The following is a 20,982-nucleotide window of genomic DNA, read 5'->3' on the forward strand; positions in this document are numbered from 1 at the left end:
GCTGACGGAGCCTGGACCCTACTCGTTAAGCTGACGGAGCCTGGACCCTACTCGTTAGGCTGACGGAGCCTGGACCCTACTCGTTAAGCTGACGGAGCCTGGACCCTACTCGTTAAGCTGACTGAGCCTGGACCCTACTCGTTAGGCTGACGGAGCCTGGACCCTACTCGTTAAGCTGACGGAGCCTGGACCCTACTCGTTAAGCTGACTGAGCCTGGACCCTACTCGTTAGGCTGACGGAGCCTGGACCCTACTCGTTAAGCTGAGGGAGCCTGGACCCTACTCGTTAGGCTGACGGAGCCTGGGACCTACTCTTTAAGCTGACGGAGCCTGGACCCTACTCGTTCTCTAGATGTGTCTGTCCGGTTAAGGATTCCTGTACCACTGTCAAAACAAATAAGGAAAAATAATAACGATGGGGAAACATGATAAGCAACAGTGCTTTAGTGTTAAAATCCAATGGGGGAAGACCAGGATTGGAACCTGGTCCAGTTCCGCCATTCCCTCTAAGCTACGTGGTCAACGGTAGTTACCCGCCCAAATCGTACAACAATCGTGTTCAACCCTTAATTTAGAGAATGTTACTCTACACACGAAAAGTGGAACTAGCGATCCTTAAAAATAATTTATTGGACTCGAAGGGCGCACGGGCTAGTACAGCATATGGATATTTGTCTTATTGTTGTGTTTGTGAAGGAGAGGAGAGAAGAATCTGTGTGAGCTTCACTGAACAACTGCTTAAATGGAATCTTTGAACGGAAAAGTTGCCATCATTACAGGTATGTGTTGCTAAAAGTAGCTAAAATTCGAGTCGTCTTTTCCCATTTCCACTGTATAATCCACGAATAGTTCAACTTATACGAAATGACAACAAACAAACACAGAGGCTGCTGGCCTAAGTTATGTTTCTGTTGCACGTTTTTGTATGATGTCTTCTATTGGTTTTGCTGCTGGATATGTTTCAGGTGCTGCGTATTTTGTGGTCGACTTTTCATGAATGACATAATGGCTGTGGGGTATACTTTTAACACCATACGTTCTTTTTTTAGAACTGATAAAACATTATGGTGTAGTAAACTTGGAGTTCTCGTCCTATCAAATGACCTACGCCATTTGCTACACTTTCTTTGCTACACAATGATACGAACAATCACATCATTGTGTACCATGGTTGATACATAATGACATGAAAGGAAAGTTGTTATCAAACCTTGTTTTTGTATGTTTCTGTACCAATACAACGGCCGAAATGAGCAATGGTACAGAAACATGAAACTGAAATATTATCCAGTGACAAATTACCGTTTGATAAGGCTGTCATCACGTACACGATATTAATCTCATTGAGTGTGAGTTTAATCTAGTCTCATTGCACCCAGCATCAGCGGCAATCATAGCGGTTAAATGAATTGACAGAAACTATTCAATTAATATCAGTTACAAAGTTATGTTGGGCGCTTCTACAACAAAAAAAGGAAATCGTTACAACCGATTTTATCCAATATACTAACATCCTTGTGCCTTCACTCGCCAAATGAGAAAATCATCATTAACTCAAAAGTCCTATCAACTCGCATCCTCGATACTCCAGGGGTTACATTGACTTTCGCTCTCTACACCCGTGGAATATGTCATGGCAAAATTGTAAGGCACGGAAATAGCTGTTTGATTGGTCTCAGGAAAAAAAATGCTGACCAATCGATTACAAAGGAGAGACGCCCGACTTCAAAGCATGTCATTTTGTACCGTTAAGTGACTGCGAGATTCTTTTGATGTATATCAAAGGATCGAACTAGTCTTATAGTCTCATCATCAAGGTGGCGCACAATGAGCCTTCGATTTTGCTATGACATATTCCAGGGGTGTAGAGAGCGTAAGTAAGCGTAACCCCTGGAATATGGAGGATGATCAGCTGATTATACTATTAGGCGTTTTAATTTTGATTATCTAACGGTTCTTTTATAAACATATAATCAACAACAAGATACAGAAGAAATTTCGAAAATATACAAACGTCGAATGCTGTTTCGGCATTGTGATCAGGTATTTTATAACCGTGGGTCATATCTGGTGACGGTGTCTGATATCGGCATTCCAATGCTATCATATCTTTTTGTACCATCCATTCTGTTACTATTTATGATACAGAATGAAATGAAAGTGACGAGTTTTCATATCATTATACCGGATGTTGTCGGCTGTAAGTACAGAAACATGTGAAAGTATAAGATTGTTTTTCAAAATTTCGTTTCTTATCGTTATGTACCACACATGGTACACAAATGATTGATCGTACTAGCTGCATGTGAGTCGTATGACAGAATGTTTAACGTGCATGTTATCGCTCTAAAACCAGATCTGGGGCGTAGGTCATTTGATAGAACGAGAACTCCAAGTTTACTACACCATAATGTTTTATCAGTTCTAAAAAAAGAACGTATGGTGTTAAAAGTATACCCCACAGCCATTATGTCATTCATGAAAAGTCGACCACAAAATACGCAGCACCTGAAACATATCCAGCAGCAAAACCAATAGAAGACATCATACAAAAACGTGCAACAGAAACATAACTTAGGCCAGCAGCCTCTATGTTTGTTTGTTGTCATTTCGTATAAGTTGAACTATTCGTGGATTATAGAGTGGAAATGGGAAACCTGAGACGAAGTCTATGTAACTGGAAGTGTGTTATCTCAACACGTAGTTAGTGCTATATAACGTGTGATTGTGTCCTAGCTGGTTACCTGTGTACACGCATATATAGTGTTACATGTACCGCATACAAATTCAATAAAACCAGGCGACAGGTATACTTATGAAATCCCTTACACTACATTTAAAATTAAAAGCTACACATCTGCTCAAAGATATGGTTATACCCAACCGAGACGACTCGAATTTCAGCTACTTTTAGCAACATATACCTGTAATGATGGCAACTTTTCCGTTCAAAGATTCCATTTAAGCAGTTGTTCAGTGAAGCTCACACAGATTCTTCCCTCCTCTCCTTCACAAACACAACAATAAGACAAATATCCATATGCTGTACTAGCCCGTCCAATAAATTATTTTTAAGGATCGCTAGTTCCACTTTTCGTGTGTAGAGTAACATTCTCTAAATTAAGGGTTGAACACGATTGTTGTACGATTTGGGCGGGTAACTACCGTTGACCACGTAGCTTAGAGGGAATGGCGGAACTGAACCAGGTTCCAATCCTGGTCTTCCCCCATTGGATTTTTACACTAAAGCACTGTTGCTTATCATGTTTCCCCATCGTTATTATTTTTCCTTATTTGTTTTGACAGTGGTACAGGAATCCTTAACCGGACAGACACATCTAGAGAACGAGTAGGGTCCAGGCTCCGTCAGCTTAACGAGTAGGGTCCAGGCTTCGTCAGCCTAACGAGTAGGGTCCAGGCTCAGTCAGCTTAACGAGTAGGGTCCAGGCTCCGTCAGCCTAACGAGTAGGGCACAGGCTCCGTCAGCCTAACGAGTAGGGTCCAGGCTCCGTCAGCTTAACGAGTAGGTCCCACGCTCCGTCAGCCTAACGAGTAGGGTTAATGCTCCGTCAGCTTAACGAGTAGGGTCCAGGCTCCGTCAGCTTAACGAGTAGGGTCAAGGCTCCGTCAGCCTAACGAGTAGGGCCCAGGCTCCGTCAGCTTAACGAGTAGGGTCCAGGCTCCGTCAGCTTAACGAGTAGGGTCCAGGCTCCGTCAGCCTAACGAGTAGGGTCCAGGCTCCGTCAGCTTAACGAGTAGGGTCAAGGCTTCGTCAGCTTAACTAGAAGGGTCCAGGCTCCGTCAGCTTAACTCAAATATTATCCTATATACATATATATATTGTTGGTTTGTTTGCCAAACCGGTCATTTTGATAAGCGCTTACTAGAACAATGTTCGCATCGAGTAACCGTTTAATCGGTCAGTTTAGTAATCAAACAATACATAACGACAATACGTTATATGTTTTATGTCATGGGGCTCACCAAACGGGTAGTAATGTCCGACTATTAGAATATGGATTTTGGTAACCGGTTCGTGGTCTTCCGACCAAATGACCGGTTAAACGTTGACAACCCTTTTTATATTGTTACTTAATAGTTTGCGAACAGTCAACCTTAAAAAATGATAACCATATTAGTGTATCAAATAATAACTGCCAAGTTGGTTTTGAACACAAAAAGTAATTGAAAACTTGTTTTGAGAGTTTTCGAAAACGTCTGTTTCCTTTGTCAAGCAAAGTGAGTAAATGACCCTGTGACTGATGTCTCTACTCTAAACCGCTGACAATAAATCACTAGTCAGTAACGTCCCCTGTCATAATCTATCGAGACATTTCGCCATATAGTTCTATTATACTACAGGCAGTCAGGGGGAGGGGTAATATGTTTACCCATTCCGCCTTCTTAGCTCGCAAAATAAGTTTTCAATTACTGTTTGTCTTCAAAACAAACTTAGCATTTATTCAAGAAATAGTCAATGTGTGAGCAAGCGGCGTTCGTTAATTGCTTTTCCAACATTTTCGAGTTATATATTCCACCATAATATATAAACATATAGTGATTATATCTATTCTACCAAGTAAAATGTAGAGAAAGCCTTGTTGCTGTTTTCCTCAGTGTCCCCACGCCTTTGATAAGCAAGTTGACCTAGATTATCTGATTATTAAAAGTATGCTGTTAATTTGCACACGCTAATATTTGTCACGTGATGCCTATATTTTACAAGCTGCGCGGTTTTCTAATAAATTTCTGACTCTGTGGGCAGTTTTCCAAATTCGTCTATTTAACCTTGATATATTTGGGAAGGATATCACATGTTTAGTTACCATTCAGTCAACAGACGATAAACAATCAACACTGACGTTATGCTTTATACCAGATGTTTATTTCAATCCATCAAATCCACCAATCTATCGACATAGCTCGTCAAAACGTGAAATCAACTTGAGCGCTTGACAGGTTTTAAGTAGATCCCGAGGTTAAATAGATTCTTATTCTGTGTCCCCTGGAAAATCTTCAAATACATAAAAAATGAATAGCAGGTACCCTAAAATGAAACCAGTAGCATTTGAGATTGATGGTTTTGTAAGGGAAGACCGTTGGTCTGCTGGAAAGTAATGCTCGCACGGGCATGGTCTACCGTCCATTAATCCATTGTTATTAAGCAATGAAAATGGTCGTTACCTCGCAAGCGTGGTAGAATATTCACTGGTCATACCAAAATGATGAGATAGAATATTTGTTAAAGGTGAAATGGACTTCGAAACTTTTGTTATATCAAACGGATAGGCGTTGTAAACAATCGCCTTACTGCTACAAAATGTAACAGAAATAGAGGACCAGCCATAAGTTTCCCTTCATATTAGATTATGAAACATGTTTTTCATGCTTGCGAGCCTCTAGCTAGCAAATATGAAAAATCCAAAACGAGTATCATCAATCTAATATGAAGGGAAACGAATGACAGATTATTTTTATCATATTATTCAAAGTAAACTGTATAATTGTGATCTGAACGAATATTTTGCACTTGACCGCCTCTGAAACGATGAAATTTGCGCTTCACGATGACGTGACGTCACATTGATTGTTCCTATTCGATTGTGACGTCATTTTCGGAGTGATATTACCCACGTTTCATAAACATAATTTATGTGATGGCTTCATGACACTGCATAACACGGTATTCATATGATAAAATTGTATATACAACGGGCAGACTAGAATTCGAATTTGAGAAACCGAATGAGCTGCCTAGTCACCAGCGATCGCTTCAGGCAAGTTTCGCCACATTCATCACTTTTTCAACAAATTCTTCGACTCCGAAGACACACAGGTACTGTTTCGAAGCAACGTGATACAATGCCCTTGCTAGAAATTCAGTACCTATTTTTCATAACTCCACTAACTAAGCTGTACGATAGTTCCCCAACTACAATGTTTACATTTTAGGATTGACCTTCATTTTGACTGCGTATACGGTAGTATGAACGCAGTTGGCAACGAACATAGTATTTATGGAGCGCGTAACAGCGCTCCATAGCTCCATAGAATATGTTCGTTGCCAACTGCGTTCATACTACCGTATACGCAGTCAAACTGAAGATCAGTTCTTATATTTACATATTTTCCTACTATGATGGCACACTCAGAATAAAGCCAACTCCAATACATTTGCTTTTATAATGGTACAAAACCTCCGTAACGTGCGTAAATCAAAACAAATGAACAGCCTACAGCCTGCGAGCAGCAATGGATCTCCAATGTTACCATTATGACGTCACAATGTAAATTACGTCATCAATTGGAAACAATGGTCTTCAAGGAATCTCACTGCGTATACGGTAATTTATACGCAGTCACGGTTTACACAGCTTCAATGGGAGCGAATGAAAATATATCGAAATGGATTCGTAAGATGTTGACTGCTGAAGGACAACCTTACAATTAAAGGTTTTCCAAAGTTACCGATTAATAAGGACTACGGAAATAGTTTATGGTCTCAAATATGATCTAATAAGAAGGTGTTATATTTCCTTGTGTGATATGAGGAACAGTTTGTTTTTGTTCATAAGTGTGTTTTATTGTTTTGTTATGTGACTTCATGTGTTCTGGCGTTGAGGAAGTGATATTACTTTACACGCCACTATCGCCAATGAAGCAGAAGACGTTTGACCTTCCGGACCGCCTGGTCGTATTTTCCTTGTTTTTGTTTTCAATCTTCTCCATGTAGATATTGGCTTTGATATAGTTTTTAATAGTTTTACCGATTTCGAGTTCGAATTATGGTTTTATTGACACCACGACATTATCTTAACGGGAAATTAAGACAGGCAAAACAAACTGCGAAAAGATAGCATTTTTTTCAAATGATAAGTAGTCAAACTATGAAGCTCAGCTGGCGATATGAGAGACAATTCACCAGTTAATAGCCTATATTTTCATCAACAGATTGATGAGAAGAGAGAAACTCACGACAGTCATTGAGGCTGCGACACTACCAACACCCCCGACTATTTCGCAAACACTACTCGAGTTATTACATTTAGAAGCGTCACATTGAAACGCGTCCGCTGCAATCTCGGCTTTACAAGAATCAATTGCTGCCCAGAATAACATATTGTCCCGAGAACGTGTCGCATATAGCCGGAAGTAGTCTGCAAGATCTCCCTGGATGCATTTGTTACGGCGTAGCTCTTCTTTGAGGAACTCTTTGCATTCCTTTCGGCACGATTGAAAGGGTGTACAACGACTAAAGAGTTCGGTATCCAAACGAATAGTGTCCGGATGCGTGTTGTTCAGGAGAGCATGAACGTTGCAGCCATCGACAACTGGAAAATCTTGTTTTAAACTATGAATCTTACAAAGATCTATTCCCTTCCAGGCAGTGCAATACGGCATCTGAATGTTTTCAGCAGGGTGGAAGGTAAGGAATCCGAAACACATTTCATCGGCAGTTCCGTCCCCTTGAAATGTAGTCTTGTCTTTGCCGATAGACCTGTATGTACATGTGGTCTTCAGTTCATCCCCTGGTCGCAACTCAATTGGATCCTGGAATCTGTGAAAGACGATTTATATTTAAAGTCTTATTAAAGTCTTCAACGTTAATAAGAGAATTTTCTAAAGTAAAATATTGGAAGACTTTATGTAATGTTTGCTACTATGTTCATTTTAATGAACGTTTTGCTGTTGATATTTAAAAGAAAATAACAGCAATCCCGTTTATTGGCGTTATATTAACATCAAAGAAGAATTGCTTCAATGAGAAATAATTTTAAACTTGACGTATGGAAACCGACCGCCGTCACAAAGGAACCAAAGTACAAAACAAGATCACAACGCATTATTCGGTAAGAAAATTTGAATATGACCTCACTGAATATTGTTTATAAAGTTGGATTTTATCCTAAAGCATTTTTAACGGCACCGTACCATTACAAATGTACCAATACACTGTAACAAAGTATAGGAGGACACTGTTTTTATCCGGCACGATTACAGCTTTGATCTATCATTTCTGGGGGAAAATATAACTTACGGGACTTTTATGAGAAATAATTAAGATGAAATAAACAAAACATAATCAACAGCAGTGTTCCGGGTGTTAAAAATTGAGCAGGGCTAGACCGGGGTTCGAACTCTGGACTTCAGATTGTTATACAATCGCTATTTATAGCGATTAAGCTACCTGGTCAACGAAAGTGTCTGTGCTACATTTGTATTCAAGTGCTTTATCCCAAACCTAAAGACAATCAAGGTGATTTTTATGATAAAACTAGAGACTTAAGACTATTAACATTTGACGATAAATCAGATGGTATATAGGACTTGAACATTTCAATGGAACCTTAAGACGGTAACATTAATTCGACTGTACTTGAATGATTAATTAGACGTCAGTCTTTTACTTACGTTATCAACCCGTTCAGGTTCGAGGAAAGAATACGCCTACCGATCCCATTATATGATCGGCTAAAGTGCCCCCCCCCTGCAGAATCGGGGGTGGTTTCTTTTTCTTGTTTTCTGTTTAGGGGACATTGAAAAAGGTGACTAATGTGGGCTCTCCCTAAAGAATCGGGTTGTTTTTTACATTGTTTGTCAACGAACGGAACATGGAAGAAACCAGAATTGATCTGCTGTTCCCGTTGCAACAGGCGGTGTCCCCTAGGCACCCGTCGCCATAAGACCCTTGCCGTTGCTGTTACACACGGTATTCTCAATTCACTTACTCGTAAAGGACCGGACTGTCGTAGCTATACAGTTCGTCGTAGGTCACGTCCCGTAGTTTTACTCCGTCCCTGTAGTGTTCAATTCTCTGCTTACGCCCTGAAAAAAAAGACAAGAAATGAGGACCTTTCCGTTCACAAGCTAACAGACCTTAGTAATCCTAACATTTGAATGTACTTGTAGGATTAAATATATACACTTGTAAGGATAACATTTTACCTGGTTAAAGACAATGTTTTTGATTCACTATTTTGTTTATATAATTTAAACAATAAAACATTTGCGCGCTACATTCACTAAATGTTCACTTTCAACCATTATATACAGCTTTGTATCCACTTACAATCTCCCTGCGTTAAGTAAATTTGTCTTTTGCATCTTAATTTTGAAATTATCAAGGAATACATACAATGCAAACACCACCTCAAAGACATTTTATTCTTGAAAATGAGCTATGCATCAGTTTCCAATTTTTAAATTACCGTTAGTCGGACAGGAAATGTCAGCCCTCTGTTGACAGAAACCAACGTAAACGACCAGTTTTGTGAAATGTTATGCTAATTGCGGTGTGGCATGTGTATTTTACTGTAGATGCAGAGCGGTGAATTCCTAGTTTTTAATGTCTGCGACTAGCTAGCCAATCAGAAAGAATTTTTTTTTTCAGGATGGTGAATATATTGCATATTTTCGTTGAATACTTTTGAAATTATGATGCTGAAAACGAATCCAAAATATGTCATTTTAAGAAGTTCCCTCCCTTTAAGTATTTCATGTATTATTGTATACTTAGATGGTACAGTACCATAAGCTTATGCTCTGTGTCACACTGAAGCTTGGAATAAGTGCGATTTCCGAACTTGTCGTGTCGTGTCGACGCTTACAAGTACGGTGATGTGTTTGTTTTCGTATTTACTTCTATATTCCATTAGAAACAGACTTTCCCACTTTTTTGTTCATTTTCTTTATGATGATATCTATTATTATGTATGAATATTATTATTTTCTAACACTTGTATACAATTCGATAAATAAATCTGTCCTACCCATATAGTGCATGTGGTTGAGCGCCCTGGTAACGTAGACGGTATCGGACCACTTCTTTGACGTGCAGCCCTTTGTGCACGTGGCTTCGGCTGTGTATTCCGTCTCTCCTGGAGGGATTGCAAGGTAATTCTGACCAATCATCATGATGTTGGCGTCGTGCACGCGACGATTTGCCGTGAAATACAGTGTCATTCCGGAACTGTCCATGAAATCGGTACGAAGCATGGGGTTGTTCCAATGGAACTAGATTTAAAGGAAATACTCTGTTAAACTATGAAGAGATAGTATATTTATATTTTATTACATGCAGTGCACTTGCTAATGAATACCGTTTTTATCAAATACAAAATACGGTGTTGTATGTATGGTATGTGATGGGTGAGAGAGACAATGCCATGTATGGTCGAAGGGAGATAAGTTTGTAACTGTTTTTAGGAACTCTCCTAAAGGAGGTGAATTCGGGGACTTCTGTAATAAAGATTGAAGAAGACAGACGCTTTCGTTACACATTTTCACACAGCCAAGCAGTAATACATAACAACGGATACAACAATGTGTTCCTTAACCTGAGCAGGTAATACGGATTTGTATAGCCCGAAAGCAGCTGCTAACTACTGATCCCGTATTCGGAACTTTTTAAATAAACCGATCGGACAACCTCCTTTCGATTTTCTCATCAATTAGTGCTAAGAGGTGAAAAAAGAGAATAATGCAGTACCTAGCAGACATTGGTGTACACTTAATATTTCCGAGTTATCGTTTGACTTTGTTAAAAGTTAAAAGCATATATTGTATATCCAAACCGTAAAGTGTAAACAAAATTATGTTGTTGATATCAGTATTTTCATGATAACATGTATGTAGCATTTGGTTGCTGGTTGTACAGGGATTATCGTCCTATCAACAGCTAAGGAGGAACATTTAAGGAGGTGCCTCCATGTGTATTGTATATGTGTGTATGTGTGTATGTTGGTGTAGTTGCCTCCTTGTGACAGCACTGACCTGATGCCAACTTTAGAGTGCTATCTCACTGAAATACCATGCCTAACGCACCGTGCACAGCATTCCGCCCGGTCACACTATACTGACAACGGGTGAACCAGTTGTTGTCATTCCCCTAAATGCTGAAAGTTAAGAAGGGTATAACAACTACCCTTTTTAAGGAGTTTGGTATGTCCCGGCCTGGGGACAGAACCGATTGCATTCCTCACCTGGGCAAACGTTCAACACTAGAGCCAAAAGTGAAGTATTGCCAAGCAGATTGATTTTTGTCGCTGTTTTTTTGTGCCAAATTACAGGGCACAAAACTCAATCCCGTAGTCTGCAGGGGGTTCCCAAATAAGTCGCCTCTTACGATACATGCAGTGAGTAGCAGTAGGTGTATTCTTTTCCAAATCTCCGACCTGCAGGGGCAGGACTGATTAGCCATATTTATAGATTGATATTGGTGAGTGATTGAAAGAGGGTATGGTAGAGAGAAAAAACCCATGAGAAATCATTGCGTTTTGTTCAGTCACGATGAAAGCGAGTTTTACAAGTATAGAAGTGTTTCGTCAGTGGCTGTGGTGAAAAACCAATACTAATCTGAACTCAAGTATTTATATACAATGGGCCAGATATCGCGACTTAGCCTGTTGACATTATAAGTTACAACATCCGGACCGATCGTTCAAACCGGATTCCATGACTCACTATGATATAGAAAACAACGAATGCACAGTAATTGTGTTATAGTAAATAGGACGCTTCATGAAACCACCATTTACTTACATTATCGTATAATATCTTGCGTTATGTGTGTACCTGGGATTTCATTGCGTGACAGCTAGTACGGTATTTGGAAAGGGTGTTGCCTCGTTCTGATATTGCTTGCTCGTTTGTTTGTTCGTTTCTGTTGTTGTTGTTGTTGTTGTTGTTGAGATTTTTTGCATGTGTTAGTATCGCCAAACAAAAATTGATCAAGAAATTCAATATGACAACGACTGTTTCTAGATATAGTACCTATTTTACAATAGCTAAAAACACACAGTCGACAATACATGCATTTTTATTTTCTATACAAAACGTGAAAACTGCCATTTCGTAGAATAAAATAGATATTCACCACCTGTGCAAGTCTATTGTGTTCACAGTATTCCTTTACCTTCCTCTTTCTAGAATCGTGAACGTTTCATCTACTTACCTGGAACGCTGCCTTTTTGAAGCCATTCCGTCCTATTCTGAAGCCGATATCCCTGTGCACACATTCGCCGCTGAACCCCACTGCCCAAATTCCAATCATCGTCGTACATTGTCGATGTGCTATCATACCACAGGGTCGAGGGACGTTCACAGGAACGTCAGTGATCGGGCTATCTACACACAATTACATTTAAATAAGTAATGGAATTAAATCATGTTTCTTAAAATTTGTATATTTTAACGTTGTCTCTTTGACTGCAGTTTTAGAATATGTGTGACTAGGATATATTAAGCGAACCAGCCATGTATTTCGGTGATAAAGTCTATGAACAGACTAATTAGTTTATTGTATGTTTTCTGTAGCTAATGAGATGTGAAGGTATTTTACAAGACACCCTCAACCTTGTCTCATATGCATGAATGGATCTGAAAATATATAATGTATTCTATATAGGAATCTGAATAAAACTTACATGTAAACTGATTTTAATAACATTATCAACAATTAATTATTTTACAAAACAACAGATACATGTACATTGTGTGCCACGTCTAAACAACATATATATATACCTTGTGTGCCACGCCTAAACAACAGATACATGTACCATGTTTGCCACGCCTAAACAACAGATCCATGTACCATGTGTGCCACGCCTAAACAACAGATCCCCCTACCTGTTTCGTCACAGCCGAATAATATAATGTGATGCATGACCTCCTCGTTATCTATGTAAGGAGTGGTAGCGACCATGTGGTAGTCCTCATCTGTCGGTAGTTCAAACAGCATGCAGTAATAGTTCGTCTCGTTAGCGGGCACCGCCGTCATAGGAAAACGTACAGTTATGTTTTGCATTCCTGAAAATAGAAATAATATAGATATATCATAATAATAATAATAATAATATTAATAATATACAACATTTGATATAGCGCCCTATCTAGCTAACATAAGCCACTCTAAAGCGCTTTACAGTACATAGATATACAATGTTTTACAGTCAATACAATTAGCATATATATTAATCAATACAATATTGAGGAATTCGCAGGAGCTGCCTTATCAGGCGCTAACTACTAGTCCTATGCCACCTGGCTAATATCTCCCTATGTGTGTATGCCTGCGTGTGTGCTGGAGATGTATTACTTAGTCTTATCTATACGTTAGTTTCATCTGTCAGGATACAAGATGGTAGATTCTGTTGGTTGAAACCTTGATGACCACAACTATCTTCTTTGCGCAGCTACAAAATCGCCTTTTCATTTGCGCATTGTTAGACTAAGCGAATAATTGTACATAAAACCGTAATTTTAACTCGAAATTAATGAAAATATGAAAGAATACTGAAAGAATCGACATGATTATCCGTTTAAATCATTACTGCAAAGCTCCCTTCAAAATCTGTCGAGATGTTTATATCGTATTGTGGAGTACAATTTTGATGTCAAATTAATTCAATCTCATTTGGTATTTTGGTAAAGTTCGGTTAAATGGATCACTGGGAAAGGGGCTTTAACAGCGTTTACAGAAAAAGGTATACCAACAGTACTGTTGGGAAATCTGGCCGGTCTAAAAAGGGCGTATCTAAAAACACTCATTGAAATGTGTTGGTCTGTTAGCAATATATATATATCGTACTCATTTGGGTAACATGTATTTGACATACATGTTTTTAGGATTAAAAAGGAATAACGAGATGAGCTCAAAAGACCCCTTTGTATATATATACCGTTTTCAGCATATTTAAAATCAATATTAAGGATCCCCGTACCAGTGACAAAAATTAAAATATGCATTCGAAACTTATTTTTCCGGAATAACTATAACTTTGATAAATCATTTTTCAAAGGAAAAGAATACCTTTTGGAAAACATAATGAAGATGACATAATCAAAACTAATCAACAATATTATTCTCTTTAGAAAAACAAACATGGCTACTACATGATTCGAACCTTGGTCTTCCGATTGTTATACTGTCACTCTTAACCGACTGAGCTACCTAGTCCAACGACTTTGTCACGGGAAAACTGTACTACGGTTATATTTAAAGCGAAATAAATGGGAGGCTACTGTGTATACGAAAAACCACGGCGCAGTGGGCCAGGTATCCTTAACGAACAAGTGCGACATTAAGGATTCTGCTCGTCTTGCTTGTTTTCTACGAATATTCTTCAGTATTTTCACTTTTTATGTCTCCTGAGACACCTGTCGTTTACATGTCAAAATTAATTTTTAATGAAATAGAAATCAGCATTTAACAATAACACGGGTAGACCAATTAGTAGTACATACCTTCTTCACTTAGAGCGTCACATTGGAGCTGTCTGACATCGCAGTCAATCCATTGGTTAGCCACCTGGCACGAGGGATCGGAGTAAGGAGTACACACCCCAGGGTGACTGATACCGACTGTGACCGCTGGGGTATCGCCTTTAGCCCAGACACATTCTGGGTCCCCCAGCTCCTCCCCGTTAGTCTGCCCGTCCTCGTCAGAGTCCATCTCACACAAGGCCGTTGTCCATGTCTAAGAAAATATAAACGTGCCTTTACACATGGGTCTGTTAAATGACGTTTTTCCTTATTATATTTACACCTATTTCAATATTTTCCAAATACGAAAATAGTTCTTGATGTCTTTGTACATTTTTATCACCATTCACAACTGATAATTTTTCGTTTAACATCCAATTAGTAATATAATTCTTTATTAAGATTGTCTTTGATTCGAAGATTATTTTCAATAATAGGAACACGACAAATTATTTTTAATTAACTATGATAAAAACCTTATCGTTCATTGTGGATCAGAGTATATTTCCGTTTTTCATAATAATTGTAAAAATCTCTTCTGGAAAGATGTCTTTCTTGCATGGAAATATCGAAATGTACTAAAGTAGAAATATTAAGACTCCTTGTAATAGAGCGGATCTGATGTTGACTTTATACTGCTATTTCATTGAAATACCATACTTTTGATACTTTTGTGTCCCAAAGTAGAAGGCACAAACGCAAATTCCCTATTCTGAAGGGAGCTTTGCAGATGGTGTGACATGACTCATCCAGAAATAGACTATTAATTTATTCCAAGAAATTTACAAATATTTACTAAAATACAGAAAGGCACAAAACATTTTTATAATGTGCTTAGTAAAAATTGATTTAATCGCCAATGGAATAATAAAAAAAAAGGGTATGAACAATCTGAAATTAATGAAGTGATAGGAAGATGATTTTCAGACTCCCTTTTTCTGTAACAAAATGTACAAATTTGCAATGGTTCCAATTCAGTGTTAATCAATATATACTAACAACAAACTCTTATTTATTTGAAGCTAAGTTAGCAGACAGTCCTTACTGTAAAATGAGTACTATGTTCTAAAATGAACTAAAGGTCACACCAAAAAGGGAAAAAAATCTGAAAGAAGTTATTACTAGTCTCCAAAACACGAAAAAGCAAATAATAATTGCCTTAAAGAAGATAGTTAACTAAATATTACTATCAAATCTCAAAACAACAATAGCCAAAGGTAAATATGGTAATGGTATTATACCGTCGTGGACTTAAATCCTGAATCGGTGTCCAATGCAGAATCTGTTCATACTATCACTGACGTTGTTGATCCCAAATACGAAGAAATCCGTAAGCCTCGTTTTATGGAAAGTTTAAAAAGAATTACTATTAAGAGAACTTTTTTTACGCGGACATTAAACGTATTTTATATCAATACTCTGATTCGAACCCTAGAAATGTTTGGAAAATTGTCCGCATAATAACTTCAGATTATTCCAATAGTATGACTCCTCTTAGAAATAAAACAGGAAAATAGAAATGGCAAACGACATCAAAGCTCACATCCTAAATGATTACTTTGTTTCCATCTCGACAATCGATGATACTAACATTGACGTACCGACAGTAGAACTTCGGACTGACTCCACTTACATACAGCTACCGTACCATTAATAACTGTACCGTTTCGCATGAATGACATTATAGACATTTTAACATCTTTAAATATTAGTTAAGCTGTGGGTAGCGACACCATTAGCCACTATATGTTGAAAAAATATAGCAAGTTCAGTAGCTCTCCCTCTATCCCTTATATTTAGATCTTCTATGGATACTGGTATCTTTCCAAACCAGTGGAAACAAGCTGTAGTGGTGCCTTTATTTAAAAAGGGGGATAAACATGATTCTCCAAATTATAGACCAATATCATTACTTAGCACTGTTGGTAAAGTTTTTGATCGATTGATTGTAAAAAAATTAAATAACTATATGTTAGATAATTCATTAGTACATAAATTCTGATCTGGAATCCAACCTGGTCACTCTACAGTTCATCAAGTGATAGAAATTTATCACACATTATGCGAAAATTTAGAAAAAAAAGCATCCTACCTGTTCAGTTTTTGTGATATATCTAAAGCATTCAATCGTGTGTGGAACAAGGGACTGAAAGTGAAACTAGCTAGCTATGGTATAACGGGAAAGTTATTAGACTGGGTAAGTAGTAATTTTAGTAATAGACGACAGCAAGTTTTTATTGGTAATGATAAGTCTTCTATTAAATATATTAATGCTAGAGTCCTTCAAGGCTCAGTACTAGGCCCTTTATTTTTTAGTTTACATGTATATATTCATGATACATATGATAATCTTGAAAGCTTGTCTCAATTATTTGCTGACGTCTTTATTATATTCTGGTGCATCTCCCCAGAATATTGAAACCAAGATTAATAATGACCTGGAAAAAAATCAAAATTGGGCGGATATTTGGCTGGTGAAATTCAACCCTGCAAAAACGAAAGCTTTACTGATCTCTAACTTTGAACTTGAGTATGTTATCTATTTAAAATTGAATAATGTAAGTTTTGATTTTGTTGACAATCATAGGCACATGTGACTACTTTTGGACGAAAATTGTAAGTGGAGTACCCTTATTGAAAATATTTGTATGAAGGTATCGAAGCAGTTAAGTGGTTTACGAAACATTATTTGAATAAATAATTTTAAATAAAATGTTTAGATCATTTATTCTTCCTCTATTAGAATACTGTTGTGAGGAATGGGTGCAGACATATTAGAAAAAACATGAACTGATAGCTGCAAGGGTTATCACCGGGTTACCGCCTTTCTCAAGTAGAGAATCATTGTGTTTTGAAACTGGTCTAGAAACTTGAACTGAACGTAGAACTAGACGGAAATTACAACTTATTTACAAAATTCATAAGAATCTTATACCAAACTATCTTACATCTTTACTTCCTCCTACAGTTTCAGAAAACACACACTATAACCTCCGTATTGCTGAAAATTACTGTTTACCTATTCCAGGACTCCAATTAACAAAGCTGTTTCCCCTTCCACAATCCAATTCTTGAACCAGTAAAACCTTGATATAAGACACAGCGTTTCATATAAGTTTTTAAAGATCCTCTTCGTCAGCCAAATACAGTACAAGTCCCTATATATTATCTTATTGGTGACCGAAAAAGTAATATGTTACACACCAGATTGAGAAATAACTCTAGTACCCTAAACAATTACTTATTTCATGCTAATTTAAAAGATTTTCAACATTGTGAATGTGGCCATCCTATCGAAGATACATATCACTTCTTTTTAATTTGTAATAATTATGCGGGTCAGAGAATTAAACTCTACCGCGAATTAAATGATTTTATTCCACTTTACTTGCAGCTACTACTATACGGTAATAATGAATTGTCATACCAAGGAAACATCCTAATAGCCAAACTGGCGCAACAATTTATTCTAAATACTAACAGATTTTGAGTATATTTTTTGCACTCCTTAGTTTAAACTTTCTTTTATTTCAGTTCAAGCATGTTATTACAATGAACAGAAAAGACAAAGGGAAATAGCAACAAGTGTCACAGACACTTATGTAAACCTATCACCAAGTATACTAAACAGCAACTAATATATCCAGTACGTGATGATAACACCATTCATACACACAACACACGCATATGTATATACCAATAATTAATGGAAAAAACAATAGTTTAAACTTCCTTAGAGTTAGGTGGTTGGGGTAAGATATATATTGTACAAGTTTACATGTCATATTATTCAGTTATAGAAAATCTGCAAGTTTTAAGAATATAATTTTGTACAGCTAGAAATATTAACTTATTTTCAGCAAATGAAATCGAATCATCTCCAAATAATAATAACTCGAAAGTAATATTATGGGGCAAACATTGTAGGTAGCGTCTTCTTATTTGATCGCACCTGTTACATTCCAATAAAAAATGTTTATTTTCTTCGACTTCACCACACATGCATAATGGAGATGGAGCAATATTTTTAGCAAATAAATGACCATTTAAGGAGCTACGCTCCATTCGTAGTTGTGCGTGATATATTTGGCCCTTGCGGGTACCAACGTTGTAATAGGTAGGCGTTTTCTTAGTATGTTACTTGGCAAGATAGGATTTTAAAGCAGAAGTAGACGGATTTGATCGTACATTTTGTGGAAGACTATTCCATTGGTCTATAACAGAAGGTAGAAATGACTGCTTATAAAAGGAAGTTTTGCTCAATATTGGAGTAATAAAGGCATGGTCGGAGTTTCTGGTATCATATCGATGCCCTTCCGATACAGTACATGGGATAAGGCTATATAAATATTCAGGTGTGTATTGATAGAACATTTTATGGAACTTGATAATTTCATAATTTTGCCTCCGATCGAATAAACTGACCCGAGCTGATTCATTGAAAAGTTTGTCAATGCTTACTAATTTAGTTGCACCTGTTACAATTCGAGCGGCTTCAATATTGAGGTTTTCAAGTTTCTTTCCCAACTCATTCGGTATGTTCCGCCACACTATTTCTCTATACTCAAGTAGAGGTCTTATAAATGAAAAATATATTGATTGTAGAGTATTTCTATCAAACTGAAATTTTAAGGTTCGCCTGATGTTAAGTTTAGGTGACGTTTTAGAGATGATGTAATTGACATGAACTGACCAACTACGTTTGAGGAGAAAAAGACACCGAGGTGCTGATGGAAAGATACGTTATTTATTGGAACTTGGTTCATATTAAGTAAGGGAGTGTGATTGGGAGGGTTTATTTTCCTTCTTATGAGGATAGTTTCAGATTTATTTGGGTTAAAGTCTACAAGCCACTGGCGTGACCTTGCATTATTATTTAGTATATTTTTTGTTCTCCTTCATGTTCACCAACTAAACCGAATCTAGCATCTCTCTGTCTTTCTCTTAATCTGACTCTCTAATATTAATGAGTTCTAGTGTATACAATGTAAATCTATAATATATGTAATAAAATAAGGCCATGTGCTTGATCTTTCTCTGGCCAGTAAGACTAGTGGAGACGGAGGTACCAGCAATGATTGAATGCACAGGAGAAAGCTACAAGGCACGGGATGTGATGAACAAGTGAATAGACTATCACTTGTTCTGTTCGAAGGAAAAATCACATGGCCCGAGATACCCTGATGTTTTATTACATAATTCAATACGAAAGTCAGTTTTGTTATAAAACCATACTTCGGACTAGATTGTTATACTAAGAATAACTATTTGTCTGTCTGTCATCTTAAAATTTTGTATTAATTTACTATAGGTAAAGTGCTTAATACAAATTGTTACAAATCCCATTGTATATAAATTTCAATAAAATATGTTTAAAACAAAAACAACAAAGGGGTCATAATATTTAGTCGATTTCCTCGTCGTTGTGTTTTTCGTCTACCCGACAGCCAATGACTTCCTTGACCGATTGTTGAGACTGGTCAAGTAAAAGTGCACAGTGATCGGGATAGTAACGTGGCCGATTGTCATTATATTAACCTATCACCCTCTATAAAATATTGGGATATTTATTACACTGTTTTGTTTTGTTTTGCCTCCAGAATGATATCCGACGATACAATTAAAAACGTAATTGAACATCTACGGACGCTAAATAAGGGTTACAGTCTTAGCACCCATGAAAGACAGAGGAAAACAACAGTCACAGAAAATATAACAATGCATTCGTTCATATAATACATACAGCTCCAGCATTCTGGAAGTCAGCACCGAAAGGATTTCTGTCACCTCCTCCAAGCGGGTTCAGATGTCCGACGCCCCTCCAGATATGATTAGCCTTACATGGGTGTGGTACTTCTCCTCCATTAGGAATCTCGTCCTGAAAACTTGGGAACCCCAAGGCTGAAGAAAAACACAACAGAACAATCAGGATATTCATTTTGGACTGACGGAATGGAATGCATACATAAAATGTTATACACAGCTTTGATTTGGTAGATCGAGTGTACAGTATAAGAGCACCCTCGCTGATTGGTGTTAGAAGGGGACGGATTTCCGTTGGGTGAAGTGTCTCGTCCCGTATTGACTTATGTAGTTGTTATAAACTATGCATGAGGTGTTAGGGAGCTCAAAATTCGCCAGTAAATACCTAAAAATACGCATTGGTATAATATATAACGGGTTTACAAATTTCAAAGCATTTTTTGTGCGTAATAAAACCTGCGCAAACACTTCGTCTCATTCAATGTATAACAAACATTGGAACTCTGTTTAAGGAAGATGGACCCAGCTTCACATGTTATATCTCCAACAAAAAAGAGTTCCAGTGTAGTTTGTCTGGGTTTGGGGCATTTTTCGGACTTGAGTCACCTGCCGATATGCCATGTCAAAAAGTAACACGAAAGAAAAACCTGTTATAATTTCCATTTTCTCCAAATATATATTTATATTTACTTCGCTACCATTAATTTAAGATACCGGTACCAATGCCAAAAATGAAACTATGTACTCATTTTTTTTCTGGCATGACTATAGCTTTGATAAATCATTTTTGAAAAGAAAAGTACAGTATACCTTGCGGGACTTTTATGAAAACATAATGGAGATAAAAATAAACAAATATAATCAACAAACGTGTTCTGAATTAGAACGGGATACCATCGCTGAAACCGAATGTGTGCTACAGTTATATCCAAACGGAAAGTGTATTGGATACTA

At 37.5% G+C, this 20,982-nt stretch overlaps 1 protein-coding gene across 1 annotated transcript; it reads right to left on the reverse strand.

Moving 5' to 3' along the window:
* Positions 1 to 6,781: 6,781 nt before the first annotated feature.
* Positions 6,782 to 20,278, reverse strand: LOC110456174 (tyramine beta-hydroxylase-like). Its single transcript, XM_021506745.1, has 7 exons — positions 20,009 to 20,278; positions 14,248 to 14,479; positions 12,631 to 12,810; positions 11,954 to 12,126; positions 9,771 to 10,014; positions 8,730 to 8,826; positions 6,782 to 7,558 (listed from the first exon to the last, which is right to left on the reverse strand). The coding sequence occupies exons 1-7, from the start codon at positions 20,201 to 20,203 to the stop codon at positions 6,934 to 6,936; spliced, it is 1,746 nt and encodes a 581-aa protein (XP_021362420.1). The 5' UTR covers positions 20,204 to 20,278; the 3' UTR covers positions 6,782 to 6,933.
* Positions 20,279 to 20,982: the final 704 nt, after the last annotated feature.

Source organism: Mizuhopecten yessoensis, unplaced genomic scaffold (assembly GCF_002113885.1).
Source record: "Mizuhopecten yessoensis strain PY_sf001 unplaced genomic scaffold, ASM211388v2 scaffold8537, whole genome shotgun sequence".
Classification (NCBI taxonomy): Eukaryota; Metazoa; Mollusca; class Bivalvia; order Pectinida; family Pectinidae; genus Mizuhopecten; species Mizuhopecten yessoensis.